Source organism: Kwoniella mangroviensis, chromosome 3 (genome assembly GCF_000507465.2).
Source record: "Kwoniella mangroviensis CBS 8507 chromosome 3, whole genome shotgun sequence".
NCBI lineage: Eukaryota > Fungi > Basidiomycota > Tremellomycetes > Tremellales > Cryptococcaceae > Kwoniella > Kwoniella mangrovensis.
Window position 1 is genome coordinate 937,984 of NC_088829.1, and position 16,556 is coordinate 954,539.

General features: G+C 43.7%; 5 protein-coding genes across 5 annotated transcripts; 2 read left to right on the forward strand and 3 right to left on the reverse strand.

The window, feature by feature from the left end:
- Positions 1-436: 436 nt before the first annotated feature.
- I203_108170 (uncharacterized protein) lies at positions 437-1,931 on the reverse strand (the record flags this gene model as incomplete). The annotated part of the gene is made up of 7 exons (XM_019148347.1): positions 437-656; positions 917-1,129; positions 1,220-1,245; positions 1,326-1,401; positions 1,499-1,533; positions 1,610-1,709; positions 1,783-1,931. 7 exons carry the CDS (start codon positions 1,929-1,931, stop codon positions 437-439), a joined length of 819 nt encoding a protein of 272 aa, XP_019002580.1.
- Positions 1,932-2,301: 370 nt separating this feature from the next.
- On the forward strand, positions 2,302-3,149 carry I203_108171 (uncharacterized protein; the record flags this gene model as incomplete). Its single annotated transcript, XM_019148348.1, has 2 exons — positions 2,302-2,522; positions 2,681-3,149. 2 exons carry the CDS (start codon positions 2,302-2,304, stop codon positions 3,147-3,149), a joined length of 690 nt encoding a protein of 229 aa, XP_019002581.1.
- A 1,193-nt stretch (positions 3,150-4,342) lies between these two features.
- I203_108172 (uncharacterized protein) lies at positions 4,343-8,024 on the reverse strand (the record flags this gene model as incomplete). The annotated part of the gene is made up of 12 exons (XM_065518336.1): positions 4,343-4,406; positions 4,470-4,552; positions 4,624-5,415; positions 5,487-5,716; positions 5,791-5,881; positions 5,940-5,990; positions 6,053-6,144; positions 6,202-6,662; positions 6,807-7,221; positions 7,279-7,308; positions 7,374-7,539; positions 7,602-8,024. 12 exons carry the CDS (start codon positions 8,022-8,024, stop codon positions 4,343-4,345), a joined length of 2,898 nt encoding a protein of 965 aa, XP_065372701.1.
- A 1,638-nt stretch (positions 8,025-9,662) lies between these two features.
- Positions 9,663-12,990, forward strand: I203_108173 (uncharacterized protein; the record flags this gene model as incomplete). Its single annotated transcript, XM_019148350.1, has 18 exons — positions 9,663-10,099; positions 10,193-10,486; positions 10,638-10,801; positions 10,884-10,941; positions 11,016-11,113; positions 11,191-11,261; positions 11,348-11,392; positions 11,461-11,509; positions 11,570-11,622; positions 11,709-11,912; positions 11,972-12,054; positions 12,130-12,156; positions 12,227-12,296; positions 12,362-12,376; positions 12,429-12,487; positions 12,602-12,712; positions 12,816-12,858; positions 12,940-12,990. The coding sequence occupies 18 exons, from the start codon at positions 9,663-9,665 to the stop codon at positions 12,988-12,990; spliced, it is 1,932 nt and encodes a 643-aa protein (XP_019002583.1).
- Positions 12,991-13,315: 325 nt separating this feature from the next.
- Positions 13,316-16,556, reverse strand: I203_108174 (uncharacterized protein; the record flags this gene model as incomplete). The annotated part of the gene is made up of 8 exons (XM_019148351.1): positions 13,316-14,102; positions 14,195-14,353; positions 14,463-14,529; positions 14,593-14,687; positions 14,750-14,760; positions 14,839-14,859; positions 14,925-15,615; positions 15,661-16,556. 8 exons carry the CDS (start codon positions 16,554-16,556, stop codon positions 13,316-13,318), a joined length of 2,727 nt encoding a protein of 908 aa, XP_019002584.1.

A 16,556-nucleotide genomic window follows, 5' to 3' on the forward strand; every position in this document is an offset into this window, starting at 1 on the left:
TACATAAAGTGATAAGATGATCTCTGGTTTTCGATTGAATTTATTTGAAGATTTCAAGAGAGTTATCTAGTAAAGCGTTGATCGCTATGCTCAAGATGTTTGATTTGTTTCATTGAGTTTTTCCATCATTCTGTATGATATATTTATAGTATCAGTTTGTATGAATGTACTCGTATACCCTTTTGTATGTATAATATGTATGATATGCTATTTTAGGATATTCGCATCATAAAATCGCGCAGATATAGTGATTTGATGAATTGGAAAGTGCAAGAAGGTATCAAGTGAATTCAAATAAATTGGTTGTTATACTCATATCAACTCAACAATCAAAAGTCAATCGATCCGATTATGATCCATATTTTCATAAGTATTATGTATTGTACAACAAATAAAGATATCATATATCTTTCTTTACATTTATTTTTTCACCCTTCTACACACCCCACCATAAACTCAACACACCTTTGGCATAACCTACAATCTCGTTTCCTGATAATTTCGATTCACCGTAAATCCTATCAACGAACGTGATGGGTACTTCCCCAACTGTATATCCCAATGATCTAGCTCGGACGATGATTTCCATTTGGAATACGTATCCTTTGGATGTACATCGGGAGATTATATCTTGAATGACGGATTTACGATATAGTCTGATATACACATCAAAAAAAAAAAAAAATTAGTGGATCAGTATGGGTTACGATGAATTGATAAAATTTGTATGATAATGAATTGCTAAGTTGATTCGAAGTCTGACTTCTAAGATATGGTTGATACAGTGGTTCTTTCAATGGTATATAGCACCAAACAAAACCATGTTCATCTTCATCTTCATCTCCACCTTCATTTCCCTTCCTGTATCATCTCACCACAGAACCGTTCTTGTCTACTTGAATAAAAACTCACTCACCTGAAACTACCAGTCAAATCGCTCACGCCAGGTCTCAAAACCGTATCCGCCAAATAATTAGCCCCCCTCGAAACCAATTTCCTCTTCAGATCCCATCCGTATACTCCTCCTGGACCCAGACCGATGGATACGGAATCCAAGGATGGTTTGGGTGAGGGAGTAGATGAATATCGTGTACCGGTGACGATATCGAGATTGTGGAGTTTTTGTAATCTACGTACACGTAAAATAATATCAGATTAGCAGAAGTGTAAGTTGATTGAATTGTATGACAACAAGGGACTGGATTGGGGATTTACTTACTTGATGAATTCAGGAATGAATTTAGGCTGTTTGAATCATAAAGGGGATCGTCAGCGATGAGCAAGATGAATGGATAAGTAATTAGTCTAAGAGAAGGATGACTTACATGATGTGAGAAATCTGCGTCCATAATGATCACAAAGTTACCCGTACAGAAGTTCAACCCATGAACATAGGCGGTACTGATATACAACAAAGCAAGAATTAGCGAATGAAAAAAAATCAGCGATTCGTTCTCAGATTGACGACTACTAGATATTTTGGCAGTTCCACACTCACCCTAATCCAAGTTTACCAGCACGAGGTTTGAGTACCTATCCAAGCAATGTGATTCAGTACTTATTCCCAAGGCTGTCTGTCTGAATGGAATCATGGCTCGACTCCACCCACCACTTTATCTTCGCCGTATATCCCTGCCAATTGCTTAGCTACCTCCTGCGTACCATCCGGACTCGCATCGTCCACTACGATAATTTCCCATTGTATGCCTCTGTGTCGAGCAAAGTCACCATCAGCACATACCGTCCAGCCACTGTCGTTCAGCTGGACAAAGAGATACCCACTTGGACTCGAACGTCTTGGCCAACAACCAAACTATCACAGGCAAGTTCTTCCTCTCGTTATAAGTAGGTAAGATGACAGAGTACTTGTCTGAACCTGAGGGAGCTGTACTGGCATCTATGGAGGGCATGTCGATTGTGTATGAGCTCATGGGTTGGGTGGTTGAAGGTGTTGGTGAGGTGCTATGCTGGTATGCTTGTGACTGATTCTATTCTCTATCAGTCTTTGATTGAAATGGTCGACATGAACATCTGTTATTGACACGTCGAACGTAACTTCATCATGCTCATGCTCGTGTTTCAACTCCACGTGTTTCCCCATTCAAGTCACGTGATGTGTGGGTCAGGCTGCGGTGAGTTGATGACGTCTTACACCTCGGCGCTGGTATGTAAGATCCACGTCGAGACCGTGTCAAAAGATATTATCATTCCATTCCACTCTGGATGTATTCCAACAGCAGTATCCAGCTCTCTCATCCCATCAAGCATCCGCACAGACACCAGCTTTACGGAATACCGAGCATGTCAGACCCAATCGAACTTCGACCGATAGGCAAATCAGCTCCAGCTCCGCCTCCCCCTCCACCACCTCGACATCCAGCTACCTCATCACTAGGCGATGCTCTGCCCGGCTCGTTGGGTAGGGCCTATCGTTCTGCCGAGGAAAAGGCCAAGGCAGCTGTACATCTTCAGGAAGGTGGGATGGATGCGATAAGTATTTGGGGATTGGGTTTGGCAAGTTGGTAAGTTTGGTTGTTTGTTTTCCTACATCTACCTGATCTTGCTGTCCATGCATCACGAGATTCCTCATTCAACGAGGCACGATTAAAGGACATGGTGATCATATATACATATATACATATATATATATATACTGACTCTACACATTTACCATTTATAGGTTCTCAATCCTTGCCATTCCCTTGTTACTATTCCCCCGTATTCTCCTATTCTTCTCTCAAGCCCCTCCTCCTCCCACCTCAGCATTCTCAACCTCAACATCAAACAGAGAAGATCATTACGATTCCTTATCCGCCCTCGAATCGACATTATGCCTATCAATCTCTCTGGGCTTATTCGCCATATCACTCATATCGATATTCGCCCTAGTACCCACGTACGACCCACCTACTATCAACCCCACCCGTAAACCCATATTGGGTATATTAGTGGGATTGACAACGCTAGCGGGGTTTCTGCTGTGGAATATGAGTGGGCTGGTGTTGGGAGGTGGGAATTTGATAGTGGCCATATGGGGTTGGTGGGTGATTGTTTTTGGAAATAGTAAGAATAAATTAAGTAGACTCGGGAATGGTGAGAAGAAGAATAAAAAGGATGGGAAAGTACATGAGAGATTTAAGAGGCTTTAGGGTTATACCTAATTCCAAGATAAAGATGTAAGATGTAAATGTGTAAATGTATAGCACCAAAATTGTTACGAGTCCGTTATGTACGGTATCAAAATCAACATAGTAGTGTATTATTGATGTCGACACCTGTGAAGAATATACACGAAATGTATCTAATTGTATGATCTGCCTTTCATCCACCAATCCTCCTTCTACATTATCTACATTGAGTGGTTCGAGGTTAGACCATCCAAAAAGTAAATCGCCCAGTCCAATCCAGAGCAAAGCCTTAAAGATGTACAAGTTGAATATCTCTCTTGAAGCTGACAGGAATCGAACCTGCGACCAATAGATGATACAAGAAACTCCTCATCCATCGTAGATGAAGGAAAGAGAAAAAATTGGAATCTACTATTCTACCAATTGAACTACAGCTCCAACCTGGAGATCAAGTCGATAGAAAATGTATGATCTGGAAGAAAGGACGCGACTGATTTCTCTTATAATCCAACTTTCGTTTCATCTTGTTGAACACTTACTTGGAATCGTGTTAAAGGTGCATCTTCTGTACATTAAAATAGTATATATCACATCATTTTCATCTCCATCTTTCTCTCGTGCCGATTTATCATAACTATCATTCAATTAATCTACAATGGAGATTATATACTCGTATACACGAAGAGAGGGAGGACCAAAAATTGGAAAGTAGCGGAATGAGTTGAAATCGATGATGTACAGCATCAAATAGTAACCCCAACCGAAGAGATATATATACCAAATAATACCCAAAATCAACAAAGTATACCAACAGGTAAAGATTGAACATCGAACGGTTCTTTTTCTTCTTCATGCGGATCATGCGGAATATAGATATAATGTGTGGAATTTTTGATTTGTAAGATTTGAGAAAAGGATTGATTTTCGTTCGTGATTTTCATCGTATCGTAGTCCATTTGAAAGATCGTAAGGACTCCTGAAAGAGCGTATCGTATCGTCTTCATCTTCGTGTATCGTTATCATGATCGTTCAACAATATAATCATAGAAGAGCCCAATAATGTCGTAATAGTCCGTAAGATCGTATCGTACCGCTTGCGTCCTCGTTTGCTTCGTAAAATATAGTATACAACCTTCCCAAAAGAAATTCAAGATCGATCTCAGTGATGGTCTTTGAGCCATCACCTATCCGAGAGGAGAAGTCGGATCGTATTTTTATCTCTCTTGAGACTCGATGAAGGATTTGATCTTTGCATTCAGCAACGCAGGGTATACAAGCCTATATCATTACAATTGTCCAATCAGCCTAGTATCTCTCTCGGGTCGAATACGCTGGACTTACAATTCGCATAAAGCTCTTTCATCCTCTGAGTCGATCAGTCCTTTGATCACCTTGAGTTTCTGACTTCGTTTGAGCGTGTCAATCTGAAATAATACAACAACCTCTGCGTATCAGCTGAAAACTTTCGGGTATGCGACAGCTGATGATTACTGACATCGACTTTCTTGCCTAGCATACTAGCAATTTCAACGCCCCTCTCTACTTTACTCTTGCCCATCACTTTCTCGACCCATGTTTCGTTTCCAGCTTTATCCGCAAGTGTAGGCTCAACTATTCCCAACAAAGTTAGGATTTCCGGTCCATTCTCACTTTTGATATTCTTCATGATCTGATCGGCGGAGAGAGTGCAGAAAACAGGGATCGTAAGTCCTTCGAGGGGAGCAAGATGGTCCTTCTTTTCTTCACCAGCAGCAAGATCATCGCTTATCTGAATTGTTCTATCTTCTTCCACTTTCACTGTCTTTTGTAATTGTTCATCTTCCTCTTTCTTCTTCTTATCCAACATCTGCTTAGCAAGACCATACTTCTTAGCAACTCTTGATTGATCCCAGATCATTTCCCACTCTGAGGGTGAGAGCATCTCAAGCATAATCGGCATGATCTCGTTCACGTTCAACGGATCGATCTTCCCAATCTCATGTCGGAGTCTGATGAGATCTTCGTTGGTAGGTCGCTCAAGTTCCACATTAGGTTGCTGCTCCGAAAACTCAAATTGAATCGAGGAGAAACATTCAGCAATTCTGAGATCAAGCTGAGATTTATCGTGAAGTAGAGGGATAAGAGCGAGATCCTGTTTCGCCAACGCTTTTATGGTAGGTTCGACGAGATCAAACGATAATGACTTGTTTCGAGCATGATCTCTGACTCGAGAGGCTATTCTCTTTGCTAGAACCATCTTACGGGAAGTTGGTGATAGTGAGCGAATCTCATCGGTGGTACTAGGAGCCTGCGAAATATAGTCAACGATATCAGGAGGAGCTGACAAGGATCCAACGTTGCTTTAGACGTCTCACTCACCTTGGGCTCCTCGATATACGGTTGTCGTCCCCTTCCTACCCTATCAGTTCTGACTGGGCTCATTGATCGTCTAGGTAGCGATGAGGATTGCCGACCGAAAGTTACCGGCAGACCGTGAGCTGCACGCTCAGCGATTTTCTCTGGGCGAAGTTTGCGAGGTTCGTGCAGAGTGACTGAGATGGTGGAGCGACCGAGCTTCTGGTTGTGTAATTGCGCGATAGCATTGGCGGCTGCGACGGGATACATGTGAAGTTGATAGCACAATCAGCTGAGAGACAACAAGAATGTCTGAGAAACACCTTACCTTGTTCGGGCGAATAGAAGCTGACGAAACCATATCCCCTTGATCGCCCAAGGTCGTCTCGCATGACGCGTGCGCTCACAACTTGACCGACCTGTTTGAGGGGAGATCATTAGTGGTTTAAGAGTCTTCGCGGAAGTTTGTGCACTGACATTGCTGAAGACCTCTTCGAGATAGTAAGAGTTGATATCGGGATCTAGGTTCTGCTCATAAGCATCAGCGCAATATCCTTTCAATACCTATTTGTCAGACCAAGCAGGATTACCTTGATGAAGACATTACTGTAATCTACCAAACCTGACACGCTATTGGAGCCGGGACCGAAAAAGGGAGCTGGTCGAATATGTTGCCCGGGACCTGCATGCGAGCGATCAGCTTACAGAGAACGTGATAATAATCGAATGTCTCACATACCATGTTGAATGATAGTTCCATCATCTGCTACTAACCCGGTAGGTTTGAGCTCGCCGTCAGGACTCTCACCAACTGTCAAAGTCCAAGTTCTAGGCTTTCCATCAAAGCTACTCATACTTGTTCGACTCAACCTCCTACTCATCATTTCCGGAGTCACAGGCACCATTGCACTGTCAGGTAAGATACCAGCAGCAGCAAACATGTTATGATCTGCCCATGGTGGAACGTAGTTGATTGGTGAGGGTGTAGGAGGAAGTTGATCATAACACATCTTCGGGAAATGAGACATCGTCGTACTAGCTGGAGTAGGCGGTATCGACTGGTCCGGGATGTACATTATACCTGAGGGTTGAGCGGGAACATCGTGACTTCCTTTGTCCCCAAGCGGTGTGACGTATTGGATGTTCGCTGCGTTGGGATCGGACGGTACTTGAGGAAGGGTGTGAGAGGCTTTCATCAATCTGGGAGGAACCTGGCAGGTTGAGGGCATCGTTAGGTTTGCCGCTTCCAGGGGAGCGGCATGGATGAAGCTTGGTAAAGTCACCAGCGGTATTAGCAGTGATGTCACTCATCAATTTGGAGAGTTTGGAAGATCGATAACTCACATTTGCCAGCCCTTCAATAGACTAGCTGTCTTTCCAAAACCTTCATCAAACATCTTAGCTTCATCCTCGTTCCAAAATTCTACTCTAGCAATCCATTGGTGTCTTTGGCCATTCTCTTCTACCTTGACCTCATCAAGGACTTCAGTGATATATGAGTTGACCGACCTGAGACTGCCCCATGGTCTGACAGCATCGTATACTTCTGCAGGAGTTGGAAAGTATGCGCGGAAAGCTTGTTCAGGTTGGGGTTCTGAAGGGAAACTTGGAGGGACAATCAATCTTGTAGGGCGGATGTAACGAGCTGCGGTAGGGGGATTCGGCAAAGGGAGGATATAAGGGGAAGGATAGGGTGAGAACCATACTCCTCTGGGAGTAAAGGTGGTGTGGTTGACGAGTATCGTCAGAGCCCTTTCCGCTAAGGTGCCAATGTCAGCTAGACATACAATTAGAAAAGATGAAATGAGGTACTTACCAAGCTGAAGGGTAGTAAACTCGATCGTACCTATCAGACGTTTTATCAGTTATGATCTGCTCGCAGCTACAGGTTAAGTTGTATATCTGACTTACCGGTTTTGCTCATCCAATCGTAGTGCGTATCCGGGTACAGTCTAACCTCTGGTGACACAGCAGTGTCGAGCTTGACTCTGATAGGAAGACAACCAGGCATAGAGTTGGCGATAGCGGTTTCGGATAAGTCAGGAGGGTACATGTTGACGTAGATCATGGGGTTGACCTGAGGATCGGTTAGTCATCATTAGCAACTTCGCCAACCAATGACACCAAATGGGCACTTACCAGGTGAGGATGAGGTTGGAGAGGTTTACCCAGAGGATTTATCATAAAGTCAGGATCGAACATAGGTTGCTTGGCTGCTGAAGTTGGTGGTGCCGTACTTTCAGTAAGTTGTATAGGCTGGAGAGGTTTAGACATCGTCTCCGATTGAGGAGCATAGTTGACATGTTGACCTTCTTTAGCGTCTTGTGTCTGTGGAAGGTACAGAAGTTCATGATACTCCAGCTTGACCTGAGAAGGGATTTGTTTCATTTTGACGTCCCCCCCTGGTGTCGGAGTGAGCGAAGCGAATTGCTTCGAGTGATCAACTTCGATAACTGTCGATTTGAACCTGGTTGAAGGGGTTGAAGGCGATGTAACGAATGTGGTCGCTGGAGTATTGGGTGAGGATGATTGGGGGACTTGGTCAGAAGGTGTATAGGACATGATGAGATGCAAGGCTCGAGAGGTTGAATGAAGTGGTGGTCGTATTGCGAATGATCAGATGCCTATGTTAGATATATAAAGCGGTGTCAGCTTGACATGAACCGTAGAGGGTCAGTCTCGATTAGTGCACCAAGAGATAGAGAGAGGTTAACAATGCTCACTGTTTATTGCCGATGACGTCGAAGGGTAGGTGTAGGCCGTGGAAGGGAGTACAGGTGAAGTGTGAGCAATCAAAGATGTGTGACTAGGAGCCAGTCCAGGCGAGGGAGAACCAAATTATCGAGTTGAAAGTACAAATTCCAGAAAAATGCAGTGATGAAATGATCTTTATATATGTGTCAACTCGTAGTATGTCATTGGTGAGAAAGTTGAATTCCACCGATTATTTATTGACATATCATCGTTAGCTCAACTTACCTCGTGTAATTTACCCCCAAAACCCTGTGGAATAGTAGTGACAGATCCCCTTGTTCCTACATATGAACAGGTAAGCATTGACCTTTGATGTATCCTGTTCTTCTTTGTACCTGTTGATGTTGAGTGAATTTGTTACTTGTTTGAGGATGTCTTGATCAGTGGATCCAAGCAAGTAGCGAGTACGAGTGATTATGTCAAAGGAGGTAGGTATGAAACTTGTGTGTTGATCGGTTTCGGTGTTTCGGCCTATTCTTCCCGACTGACACTATGGGTATCTTTTTGTTAAAGCAGCTAGAACATTCGACTCACGATCTGAATTACAGTGTCTTCTGATGGGATCTCCATAGGACGAAGATGAAATATCATTCAATATGATCTTTCAGAACCTCGACCAAGATGAGCTATCTTAGCGAATGATAGACAGGTCAAATGAATGCGAATCTCTTATTATCAATTCTGAAGATTTTCACTGATATTGGGATCGGGTCTAAGGGTGAAGCTACTCCTACGAGTATTGATCGACGTCTACAATTCAAGCTAGAGTAGGAAAAAGGGGTTAAACTTTATACCTACGAGGTTGAAAGTCCAAAGCTAAAATTGATGTTGATGTTGATGTTGACGTTGATGCTGATTTGATCTGAGATGGGTCAGCTGTTCAGTCTGATACTCGTCATGGGAAAAAGAGATGTAAGAAGATGCTTCTCCAAGTATAATTGTGTGAATTAAGATGGGATACATGTCTGTGCGTTGACGAGTTCCACCTTCCGATGTGAATGGGTCAATGCGTGATTTCAGAGTCAAACGTCAGAAAGGGGTCAAAGCGCAAAGCATGTTGATGTTCAACCATGCACGCTTCGACTATTGTGACCGTGGGGAGTTGTCGGAAGAGGCTGCTTCGCTTGGCATGGTATCATCTCGAGGATCTTCTCTAACACAAGCTTCCTGTTAACCGATTTAGCATTGGCGATCATTCCGCTGTGACTGATCTACGGGAAGCAAGCGTGAGAAAGCTGGATTGGAACTTCATGGTTATCGCACGTCTGACACCCGCCTGACTCAGGCACACGTTCCCGACAGTCACCTCTCGAGTGAGTGATTTCATTCTGAAAATGTTATACGTCTTGGTCTCTACATAAACCCCCGATCAGTCTGGACACATCCCCATCTCACTTCCTTCCTTCACAGTCTGAAGTGCGGACTTTGGTCTAGAGGATTGACAAGATGCCTCGTCCCATCAAAACGATCCTGGTCGTGTCGGTCCTCCTCATCCTTCTTACCATCCATCATTACCTACCTTCATCCACCCTCACTCAACTCAAACAAGCGCGTCAAAGTGCCTCTTCGACTTCGACCAGAAACACCAAAATCAAGAGCAGGAATAAGGTTCTCAAAGTGAAGAGACCACCTATATCAGGAGGATGGTCAAGGGAACCATACGAGCAGTCAGGCTTGACGGTCGATCATAAAGGTCTAACATATCGGACTTCCAAGGTCAAAAACAAAGGTTACACCCATCCTATAGTAGCGTTGATTGAAAGAGGAAAAGAGTTGGCAAAGAAACAGAAGCAGAAAATTGATAGTATACAGACTGTGGAAGATGCTGTTGATGATTATCAGGATAAGTTTGGGATGAAACCTCCAAAAGGATTCGATCATTGGTTCGTCGTGTCTCTCGTTTCTCCTCAACGCTACAATGCAAATGCCCTTGGCTATAAAACATCTAAGCTGATTTAATTCGATACTTGTTATAGGTACAAATTCACCCAATCAATCAAACCACATCCTATCCCTGCTCCTTCATTGATACCGCTGGCTCACCAACCATTCCAATCCTTCTTATCACTACCCCGTTCCGTCCTCAGAGAGCGAATAGAGATAGTCAGATCTAAAGGAGCCATTTTTACTCTCACCTTCGTACCTCCGGGACAAGGCGATGAAGGTACGGCATGTGATCCGAGTCAGAATTGGATTCCGAAAGATTATCATCATCGAGGGAAGGGGAGGGTGATTATTGATGGTGAAGAAGCTTGGGGATGGAGATGCAAGTAAGTGTTACCTGTCTACTTTAAATATCTACTTTATAGAGTGCCACTCCCTCGCAATGCGTCCTGTTGAGGAGTCAGCCTCCTGAGGCCAGACATCCGGTATTATATCTTATATTCATTTGTGTCAGATAAGCTAATAGTCGGTATTCAGCAATACCCTCACCCTGCTCTTACCGATCCTCTCATTACTTCCCGAGGAGCTATTCACGATGAACCCCCCATTAGAACTTCCCTTCTCTTCGGATGACGGTCCAAGGGGTATGGTACACAATACATTTAGGGAGAAAGCCGAGAACCTAGGCAGATCAGGTAAAGGTGAGTCCGAATCTGTGTGCTATGTCGACTATCGCCTCAACAAGATCGGACTTAGTCGTAGCTGACGCCTTGTCGATGGTAGTTTGGCCAATCAACCAATTAAATAAAGCTGAACAATCTATGAGATGGACTTACGGCTGGTGAGGTATATTTCGGAATGTTGTCTTAAGGAAAGAAGCTCGCTCATGCTGCGAAATGCTTTATTGCGTTATAGGTCTTGGTCATGTCCTGATAATTCACCTTTGAAAACGAGAGCTACAGATTTAGTCTTGAATGACTTGCATCAACCCGATTATCTTACAGGAGGAGAAAGTGAGCTTTTCTATTCAAGAATATCTGGTAACCTCTTTTGGGAAGACGTAGCTGACGTCTCACATTATCCGATGTAGTCGAGAAATCGTTCATAGCGGATTTCGAGAGAAGTGCAGACTATTGTTCCGATCCAGATCTAATGAATTACGTGAGCTTGACAGGCCTCTCTGAGATTAGTACAAGCTGACTGAGATGATCCGAATGATGTAGCATCATATATTACTTTCTGAACAGCATAGAGCGGCTGTGGAAATGACTCCCGTGGTAGCTACCTGCAAGGTCAGTTGGGATATCGGCACTAAACTCGCTGTTAGGATCGACCAACTGATTCTGAGTGGGATGTACAGACGATGTGGAATAGCGATATTGTCGGTGTACCGCTAGACGGTGTATTTGGTGGGCTTGTCATCTTTTCCACTGTAAGACAACGAGCTAATCTAGCTTGATGATCTGTAGAAAAAGTAGAATATGTTAAATGGGAAGATAAGAACATCGCCAAGGCGTTTTGGGTATGTCGACAACTTCTCAAATCCAGTCGGGGAATGGGTTTTGCTCTAAATAACAAGGCTGATACTTTCTTGACTGACCTTTACAGCGAGGTTCAGCAACAGGCTTATTCCATTCCCGAAAGACACCCTGGCGACAATCTCAGAGAGAAAGATTACATTTCCTCGCGCACAACACATCTGCTTCTGAGGAGAACGTGTCAATCCTTCTACCCAATGGCGAAGTGGGGGAATTCACAAGAAAGGAATTGAATGGATGGTTAGACGTGGGGTTGAGTGGCGTACCTGCACAGGTCAGTTGAGCATCTTTTATTCGAGATCCAGAGAGACCGACGCTGATCCACATGTGTAGTGCGATCAAGCTGATGGGAGCTGTGATGACATGGCGAGAGAGATTGACTTCATGGGTAGAGTAAGGAAAGAAGATTCGTTGAAGTGAGTTCGATAAATATAGCGGATCATTATATCTGAAGTGACCACAATGAGCTGACTTTGTCGATTGGTCATCAGGTACAAATTTGTGATCGACGTTGACGGGTGAGTCAAATACCATCTCCACTCCTATCGCCCAGATAAAACATCGACTGATGAAGGATGATCTCAATAGTAACGGTTGGAGTTCGCGGTTCAGGAGATTGTTAAGTAGTAACAATGTTATACTGAAAAGCACCTTATACGTGAGTCTACAAATTAGGAAAACAAGCTAGAGCCCTTTCCTTACATCTTTGCCTGTGTTGATTAGCCCGAATGGTTTCATGTGAGTTTCTTCCCAGCTAGAGCCTGTACAATTACTTGAATTATGGTCATAGGAAACCCTCATACCATGGTATCATTATGTACCCGTTAAATTAGATTATACGGATATTCAGTGAGTCGTCAATATCTTCAATACCAGGAAGTACCAGCTATTGCCGGAAATGTAGAGAGATGTGACAAAGATCGCCTCAGTCGAGTTACTGATTTCCACTTTTATTCTCTTTAGCGACATAATGGCATTTTTCAATGGATCACCTGATGGGAAAGTAAAAGGACATGATAACTTGGCTAAAGAAATAGCTAAGAATGGATATGATTTCGTGAATGATCATTGGAGGTGAGTCGCATACGGTCTGAAAACCCCTCAGTAATATTTTCCCAAAAGACAAAAGACGGATACATTTGTATGCGATCGTAGAATCATGCTGACTTGACTGTAGATTGCAGGATATGCAATCATTCATGTTCTTGCTGATCCTAGAGGTATGTTTCGTTCCTATGAGCTTTATATATGTGATACCTCAAAACCAAGAGCTAATTGTTTCCACTTTACACCGGTTTTAGCACTGGAGGTTGATGTCTGAAGATAGACAACTCGCCTCATACGATCCATGATGCACCGAGCAATCCACATGATCCATGCTTTCAAAGTGTTGTAGGATATTTTGTACATCATAATCATATTTTACATGACGCATCAATTTCAATGATCCATGATTAACGATCAAATAAAAAAAAGATAGATATCGAGTATTCACATCTTTTTTCGTATTTTACGATTTTCATGACATCGTTACCAATTGTCATTTATCATTTACTCATACATGAGATATATAGAGATATACAAGAACATCAAGAAATCGATTTCTGTCTTACGAGACACTACTATATTACAACGAATTTACCTTATAAGTACCAAACCGTCATTCTTTTTCGACAATTAAAACATCCTAATACCGAAGAACGTCCTTTCTGCCCCTCCTCCTCTCATCTCGTTGATCGTCTCTTTCAAGTCCTCCTGGTCTCGATCCTCGTTGCCTGTGGGCGAGTCACCTTGACGATGGTGTTCCTCTTCGCTATGGTCTAATTCATCTTGCTCTTCTTCAGGATCCAACGCCTTTCCATCTACTTTCGGTTGCTGTTGAGCTGTAGAGTTTTCTGAAGATCCCGAATTACTAATATCATTACCCATTTCGTTATTTCCGTTGAGGCTTTGATGATCGTCGTCATTGCCACTGATCTCACGATCCATTTCATCGTAATCTATCATGTCCTCGTCTTCTTGATCTCGATTATGATCAACCCAGTCCGCTATGACTTCCTCATTCGGCTCAATATCTCGACCATCGTCGTGAATGTCGCCGTTGAGTGATCGATCCAGTCTATCACCGTTTTGTTCTCCATTTATCATCTCCTCATCTTCATCTATCATCTTCGCCTCATCGTTCTCATTCGGCCCTGTGTGCGATTCTCCCATATATATGTTTATCTCCTCGTTTCGAATCGGATCCTGATCTTCCTCTTCCTCGTCCTCATCGCCCTGCACACTATCATTCTCGCTCTTCGTAGCATCCACAATTGCATTACCGCTGATTTCGTCCCAGTGTTTCCTAGCTTCGGGTAAAATGCATACTCGAAGTTTCAAGTTGCTTTTAGTCCGTTTGGCTGTGTCTTCAAATTTCCTTAAGAGGCACTCCGAATGATGTTCGAGATTCGCCAGAGGCTCCCTACGAGCAATATATTCGATTTGTCAACATGTGGAAGGCGATCTACATGTTCCACAACACCAAGAAGACCTCGTTGGGAGGTGTAAACTTACCATGTACACTCATCCAGATCGTATCCATCCCATTTAACCAGATACTGGAATATCCTCTTCTGAGAATCTGTTTCTCTAGCGATCGCCCTTCGACCCACGATCTTTTCAACAAAATATCGCTCTTCTTCACCATCTTGATGCTCGATAGCTCTTTTCTCACTGCGATTTGGAGTTAGGAATCAGCATGACCCGTCACTGTGGGTAAACGGTTTGGTCTGGTGCGGATAGCTCGGAATGAGCCAAGGTATACAGATAGAGAAGTACTTACCGTAAGATGCAATTGTACCTTATACATTTCAGTTGTTGGGTAGGGTCAATCAAGACTGCTGGTGTATCTGCGAATCGCCGATATGAGCTATATTCGACAGCACATCGGGTTGAAGTACAAGCCTGCTCACCTTCAACCTCCATTCTATATGCACAATCTGGACATATCCAATTCTCTTGTGACATATCTTTCTCCTCAGGTATACCAGCACATGACCAGTGACATCTGTAGGAGCATGATCAGTTCATGCCACATGTCTCTGCGCGGTGGGCAGAAAACTCACTCACCGTCCTTTGCACTGAAGGTCAATCGTGAAAGTATTCGATTTACTCAGCATTTGGCTCGCAAATACAGGTTCCCTTGTACGATGACTCACCGTGTCACACACGATCTCCTCCTATTGAAAACATGGATATATCAGCATATACTACGACTTCAGACTGTATGCCTCCCCAGACTCACCAATCTTCCTTTCGCAGTATTTGGCCCTTTATTTGGCCAATCCGCCTCAGTGGTCTTATGACCATCTGATGCAGCTAGACACTTGATGGCAAGTCTAACCTGACCGTTAAACTTCCTCAATCTAGCTGTACCCTTTTGGGTGAATTTCTTATCGTGCTTTACGTTCATCTTAGGTTTAGTCTGGGATTCAGGCTTGATAGAAGCAGTAGCGGTACCTTTTCTTCTCCTCTTTCGTGGCGAGACTGAACCTTCCTTTCCGACAGAAGATTCTGGATCTTGATGATCTTCCTGTCCCACTGATCCTTTCGGCTGCTTTTGTGAGTGACGAGCGGCGGGAGGTTCGAAAGTCGAGTCTCGTCTTCGGTAAACTTGAACTTGATCATGTGGCATAACTTTCTGAGGTCTACCCCTCTTCTTTTTAAGTTGTGAGTCGGGCGATAAAGATGCTGATAGATTGACAAGTGGTCGAGGAGGGAAAGGTGATCTTGGAGGTGGCTTCAGTGGCACTCCCTCCTCGAATTCTTCGCCATCCGGTGTTGCCGTCATGGAAGATGATTGAGATCGATCACGATTAGAGGAAGGTTCCTGTTCATGACCTCTGGCAGATTTCCGTCTTGACCTTGTTGTACGGGTCGGTACGGGTTCCTGGTATCCAGCTTCGTTCAGGTTATCAGATGCTGATGGTCCATCACTATGTACATCGAGGTAAGCTAGAGACAACATGGACATAGCTTACTGTTCATGCTGTTCTCGAGTCAGCACCGCAGCTATCTTCCTTCTCAATCCTTTCTCAATCGCGTCAGGACCATCTGCGTTGATCACTTCCTCGCTTTGAGGTATGACCGAAGGACCAGCAGTCGAAGGCGATCTCATTATATCTTGAGGGTCTATTCCTACGTCCATATCGGAAGATTGAACTCCATTATCCTCATTGAGACCTACGAACATGACATTCTGTTCATTTCCATCTTGAGTTCTATCATTCTCCGTATCGCGGGGTAAGCTATTGGTATCTCCCATGTCACTGTCATCTAGCGTGTTATCGAAAAGAGGTTGTTCATCTATCACCTCCTGAGTTCCATCTCTATCTGACTGAGCAACAGATTGTATTCTACTCAGCTGTGAGTTGATCAATTTCTCCTTTCTACTCATCCCATCGATTTCAATTCCCGATCCAACCAAACTCTGACTCTGACTTCTACTGATATCTCCACAGACCCTCTCCAACCCTTCTACCTTCCCTTCCAACCCTTCCAACATGACTTTCGTCACCTCACTAATCTCCTTCCCTTGGTCTTTGCTTGATTCCACGAGTTCCCTTAATCCTTCCATCCTCTCGTCCACCGTCTGTCTCAAATTGTCGATCGACCTATTGGTGTCTTTCATAAACTTTCGAGTATCCGAATCTAACGCAAGGAGGATCTGAGTTATACGGAATAATTCCTGAGTGATAGATCCTGTAGGTTGTGCATTGGAAGATGAAGGTGTAGGTGAAGGCCTATAGGATCTGTTGCGGTTCATGTTAATGGTAGATGACGACGAGGGGCCTGCTTCGTACTCTCTATCTCGAGAGAATGAAGAAGCCGGTATAGGAAGTTGACCACTACTTGCTTGTTCGGATGAAGGTGCCAT